The sequence below is a fragment of the Xiphophorus couchianus genome, chromosome 4 (assembly GCF_001444195.1).
Source record: "Xiphophorus couchianus chromosome 4, X_couchianus-1.0, whole genome shotgun sequence".
NCBI lineage: Eukaryota > Metazoa > Chordata > Actinopteri > Cyprinodontiformes > Poeciliidae > Xiphophorus > Xiphophorus couchianus.
In genome coordinates, this window is record NC_040231.1 from 29,955,379 (window position 1) to 29,961,422 (window position 6,044).

At 42.5% G+C, this 6,044-nt stretch overlaps 1 protein-coding gene across 3 annotated transcripts in view; it reads left to right on the forward strand.

Moving 5' to 3' along the window:
* The window catches only part of phkb (phosphorylase kinase, beta), a 111,136-nt gene extending 105,760 nt beyond the window's left edge, over positions 1 to 5,376 (forward strand). For all 3 annotated transcript variants that reach the window (XM_028013888.1, XM_028013885.1, XM_028013884.1), the window contains 6 exons: positions 329 to 534; positions 2,413 to 2,547; positions 2,883 to 3,012; positions 3,935 to 4,042; positions 4,177 to 4,317; positions 4,413 to 5,376. In XM_028013888.1, the coding sequence (XP_027869689.1) occupies positions 329 to 534; positions 2,413 to 2,547; positions 2,883 to 3,012; positions 3,935 to 4,042; positions 4,177 to 4,317; positions 4,413 to 4,550 (858 nt within the window). In that variant the 3' untranslated portion in view covers positions 4,551 to 5,376. The remainder of the gene's footprint in view (positions 1 to 328; positions 535 to 2,412; positions 2,548 to 2,882; positions 3,013 to 3,934; positions 4,043 to 4,176; positions 4,318 to 4,412) is intronic.
* The last annotated feature ends 668 nt before the right edge of the window (positions 5,377 to 6,044 follow it).

The following is a 6,044-nucleotide window of genomic DNA, read 5'->3' on the forward strand; positions in this document are numbered from 1 at the left end:
GAACGATGCGTCTATGTTTCGGAGTTTCATCAGACGAAGGCAAGAAAACATAAAAGCGTGTCCCCTCATCAGTAAAATTTGCCATGGTGTCATTTTCCTCTGATGCTCCTCCTGAGCAAAACTACAAAGGTGTCACATACTCTCTCACTTTTACTCAGAGAGAGGAGGCCAATTTCAAATTGAAGGAACAGAAGACATATTGAAATTGTCTCCTGATAAAGTGGTCTGCATAATAGCACATGATTTCTTTTTCTTTCTTCTTTTTTTGCTGAAACCTTTGGTAGATTTTCAGCACTTTTTTTTTTGTGTGTTTGCACATGATCACCAGGTGACCCTGGGTCTGTTTGGGCATGAGGAGGAGGTGATCTCCAACCCGCTGTCTCCAGGAGTGATCCAGGGCATCATCTACAGCAAGTGCTCTCCCCAGGGCGGGGAGAGGGAAGCTGTCCTCCAGCAGGAGCTGGTCATCCACATCGGCTGGATAATCTCCAACAACCCCGAGCTGTTCAGCGGCATGCTCAAAATCAGAGTCGGGTACGACGACACCAGACTGCATTTGAAGCTCGAGCAGCTCTTATGTGCTTTACCAACTGGGATTTTCTCATGCAGCATGTTTGCCTAGATGCAATTTCCCCCTCCCTGGTGCTAGCCATTGAAAAACTCAAGAAACCAATTGCTGTCAAATCCCTCTGAGATTCAGTAATGTGGCCTGTTTTCTGCGTTTCTCTCGCGCTCCAAATTACCCACGCTGCAATTTTCTTTGCGATTGGATTGAGGCGTCATGTTATCAGGAAAATTGAAAATGTTGAAAGTGCCTACGGGCTTGCGTATCGTGTGGGGTTTTGTTAACTGCTCACCAACAGTGGCACGCTTTGTCTCACAGAAATTATGTTTAGCTTTGTGCCCCAATATCAACAAATCAAAGAGAAAATCCATCTTAGAAGCATTTCGGAACACAAAATGGTGATATTTTACCAAAGGTGGATCTACGTTTTAGACTTCTAGAAACGTCTTCAGAATGTTTTGTAAATACAGCTGACTGAATCCATAATTGGGTGCTTGAAAATGACTATTTCCAGCTTTTATCAGCCTCACTGGTGTTTTTTTTTGTAAATGTAAAAAACAGACCTTTAACTTATTAGAAAAAACAGGTGCAAAAGCTTACTATGATGGAAATTATTTGGAATATGGACATAAAAAACGTCACCCAAAGGCTTACGGCGATTTCATGTCTGCCTCCGTTGATCTGATGAATGGTGTCAGACAATAATAAAACCTCCCAACAGGTTCGGTGCATGTTTTGACCTAAAGGAACATCAGCTTTGTTGATCTACAGCAGAGAGCTAGAAGTATTTTTTTTTTTTAAACAGTAAAATCAGAGCAGAGCAACTTCAATATCTAGTTGTTTCATAGCAGTTATGGTTTAAAAGCCAAGTGTACTCCTGTGTTGAAATGTGTAAATTAACTGGACCAATCCTGACTCCCAAATATGTGCAAGAAAAGAGGAAAGTTTCAATCACAGAAAAACAGCTGCTATTCTTCCCGTAAAGAGTACACAGAGTACACAACGGTCCTTTCTGCTCTGATTTCCTCCTACTTCTTCCAGTGGAAATAAAACAGACAAAAATAGGCCCTGAAAACTAATCTGATTCCTGGAAATGGTGCCTGCAGTTTTCTTTGTAAGAGTAAACTGTGTATAAAGATACTAACTCTGTACGCAGCTGTTGAATAGAGGCCATTTAAAACAACACCTGCAGTATTATTTAAATCGGTTGTATAAAAGGAGGGCAAACGGGAGTCTCAGCACATAAAGGCCGCAGCTGGACATGTTTGTGGTTTAGATGTTTGTGACCTTTAAACCCTCAGGCAGCTCTTCACAAAAAAACAGCGTTTCGATCAATATCAGCCTCAGCACTACACTGAAAATGAATCGATACTTACAGCTGACCGCTGCATCCCTGAATCTATCCTGATTGTGTCATTTGGAAGTAGAGAAATGAAAGATAAAAGGTACAATCGTACAAGAGGCGCAGAAACCCGGTAAGAAAAGACTATAATAAAGGAATTAAAACAAAGAGTAAGAATAACGAGTCAACACTTCACCTTAGGTCGAAGGTCGGAGAGCAGAAGTGGCATCACTTCTGAACTTCTGTTGTGTCTTTAAAACAAGTGTAAGGCTCCAGAAAATATGGATCCCCAAAGAAATTGATCTTCTTTTCTAATGTTTCACCGGGCGGCATCAGGCAGAATGAAAAAGTAAGATGTCCACGTACACAGACTTGTGGTACGCATCGAGTGGGGTTATTGAGGGTTAAGAAGTTAAGCTCTGGTTTTGATCATGTCCTCATTGCAATGCGGACGAGGTGGCATTTGTAATCTCTAACATAATTCGTCTGTTGTGTGGATACCAAGCTGGATCGTTCAGGCCATGAAACATGAGCTGAAGATCCGAGGTGGAGACCTGGCACCTCAGGACATCTACCAGCTCTCTCCCAGCAACATCAAGCAGCTGCTGCTGGACGTCCTGCAGCCGCAGCACACCGCCAGGTACGCTGGATAAACATAAACGATGCGTGATCCGACAAAATCTACACTTTTTACTTTCCATTTAACTCACAGATTTAAACAAACCAGAGCTTCGTTGGTGGCTCTGGTTTGTTTAAACATCTTCTTTGATGTTTAATTGTTTAATCTTCTTCCCTTGGTTTATATCAGATCATCTAATTAAAGCAGGAGCCAATTTCCCTTAGGGAATTAATAAAGCTTTATCTTATCTAATTAACTAGCATTGACTGAAAAACAATTTTTTTTTTAAAAGGACAACAGCTGCCCTTATTTTGAGGATGTGATCTCATCAGGTTCTGTTGGTTTTTTTACCCCAGGTCTTGGCTGAACAGGCGTCAGATCGACGGCAGTCTGAACAGAACCCCTCTGGGGTTTTATGACCGTGTGTGGCAGATCCTGGAGAGGACGCCTAACGGTATCGTGGTGGGTGGAACTCACCTCCCACAGGTACGTAATCCGTTTACAGTGGAGGTAGCCATTAGAAGATGAGTACACTGTGGTCAAAAAGAGATGAACATGGTCAGCAACAATGCTGTATTGGTCTTGGGGCCCAAAGGCATTTTAATTACTCTACGCCGTCCTGACTCAATAGCCGTGTTTCCAGCAACGTTTTTTTATCTGCATTTTGAAGTATCGCTTTAGGAAAGGTTGATGGAAATGGCTATATTCTAAATAACTTCCTCAATCTTGCAACAACAAAAAAAAAGGTTTTCACACTTGCTTGAGGTGGGTGTTTTTTTTTTTTTGGCTTTTCCAAAAAAGTTAGTGCCTTAAAGGAAAGGTGGAAACATATTTGCCGTAGTGACCATTTACCTCGTGACTGATCCCGTTTCTCCTTTGTCTACGACAGCATGTAACATCGCCAATACTGGTTGACTCAACAGAAAAGTTCCAACCTGCCCAATAGCAACAGATTCCTGAAAACCTCTCCCCATATACATGGTCCATGCTAGCTGGCAACCTCTGCTTCCTGTTTCTCACAGCCATGCGTAATGTCAACATCTGACAGAATTCTGCTGGTTGACTCACTCTAAACCAGTAGATGGAAACACGCCTAATTTGCTTCCTTTTCGTTTTTGCAACGTTTTAAAAGTTTGCTCAAAATGTGCATCGCAATCTGTTGGAAAAATGCCGATGCGAAGCAGGACGGATCTTAGTTTTTATTTGGCTTGAACCAAATCGAAACTTGGACCAGGCAGCGTTTCTCCACTCTGTTTTGGTTCAACGTTGTTACTAGCTGTTATAGCATCATGCATAATGTTTTACTTCCTGTAAAACATTATGTAAATATTATGTAACAAATGGAAAATGTATCCTGCCCTGCTAGATACAGCAGTACATGACTAAGGTCTCCTCTGTCATTACGTAGCAACCAACTCTGTCAGACATGACGATGTATGAGATGAACTTCTCCCTGCTGGTGGAGGACACACTCAAGAACATTGTCCTGCCTGAGTACAGACAAATCATTGTCGAGGTGAAGAACCACATTAACTAACACCAACAAACATACAGCAAGTAGAGCTGAAGCAAAATTAGCTTTTAAAAAAAATTATAATCTTTGTATTTTCAACTCTTTTAATTGTCTTTTGCAATCCTGTCCACCATTAGCTGCTGATGGTGGTGGCCACAGTGCTGGAGAGAAACCCCGAGCTGGAGTTTGGTGACAAGGTGGATCTGGATAGTCTGGTGAAGGAGGCGTTTAACGACTTCCAGAGAGACCGGAGTCGCTTTGAGGGGATGGAGAAACAGGTACGGAAGTCTCTGAGGAACCTCTCTGGTTACACTTGTTGCGTACCAAACTACCACAGCTGTAGCAAGTCCCTAACTGTGACTGTTGGCCCCAGGATGACATGGAGGTATTCTACAACACACCGCCTCTAGGAAGGAGAGGAACCTCCAGCTACCTGACCAAGGCGGTGATGATTCAGCTGCTGCAAGGAGACATGAAGCCCTGCAAGGACGACCCGTGTGCCGTTAGTTAGATTTGCAGCACGTAAAGTCATCATCGCTAATTTGCTTCACCTTGATTTCAATGCTTACTTAGATTCCATTGCATGCATTGGAATCCTTTTAAACGTTGAAGTGTTTTTTCATAGAAGTCTAAAAGGTGTGTGGTGGTCACCCGGTTCTTCAGAATCACTCATGTTGCTCACAAACCAAGCTCAGGTGGAACTGTTCTCTGTATCTCACCAGCAGATATACTGTAGTTCTCTGTAATCTAGCAGATTATCATTCAAACTGTGAGCCTACTTATGTGTTCTGTACTAAGGCAGACTAAATATGTTTGACTGATGATTTAAATTAGAAAGCAGTTAACTTTGCTATTGTTTTCTGCCAGTTTCACAGGAAACAAACTGTTAGGCTGACCAAGAACCGCCACACCTGACCTTTTTTTGAACCTATACGGTTTTGTGTGTCATCCATCTCAGCACGTAGATGTTTTAGTGTTTAGCGTAGCATGTTGAGTCCTTCTCCAAGGTGCATTCTGTCATAGATTGCAGGGAAGGGTTTCTGAATGTAATTAACTATAAAACAGCTTTCAGAAGGGCTCTGCATGACGATGACTAGTGCTCATGTGAAGCTTTTTGGGCTGAGTGCCCTTTAGGCTTCACTGTATCTGTGAAAAAATGTGCTTGCATCCGTTAGTAGGACCGATTAAAGCTCTAAACACACTTCGCTGGATGCCATCACTGTGAGGGGTCTAACTAAAGTCGCCATTGTTCATCGGAGCTTTATTGTGTTTGTTAGTGAACTAGATCTGTAAAAGACATATTTTTATCTCAAATAAAATGATAGAAACTATAAAAATCTTCTTCAGTTTATCTTTCCATCAGTGCGTGCAGGCGTGTGTGTGTGGGTGTGGGTGTGTGTGTGTGTGGGTGTGTGTGTGTGTGTGTGTGTGTGTGCTCTGGGAATTTGTAACTCGAACCTTTCCTCAATTTTTCTGCGTTACTGCCACACACTTCCATGTGTTTTACTTGGACTTGTGAAGTAAAAGCAACACATAGTTTTAAAATTTCGCTGCAGCATCTTTTGCTGCAGTTCCCGCTGCAGACATGTTGAGATTTCTTGTTTAGAGACAGAGGTTATGGTCCATTCTTTGTGCAATAGCTCAAACTCAGGCATACGGATTGGAGAACATCTGTTAACCTCAGTTTTGAAGTTTTACCGCAGCTTTTCAGTGAGGTTGAAATGTAGACTTTGACTAGGCCATTCAAGCCTGTGGGAATGTTTCAATCGAAGCTGTTCGATTGTAGCTCTGGTTGGAGGGTCAAGTTGTTCTGACAGAAGGTGAGCGTCTGCTCCAGTCTCAAGCCGTTTTCAGACTAAAAGGTTTTCTGCCAAAGAAAAGCAAACCCACAGGATGATGCTGCCACCACCACTTGTTACCGTGGAGATGGTGTCTTTAGGGCGACACCACCTCCACAGCGCATAGAAAATGGACACTGCATTTTCCATGCAGGTCAAAATGTTAA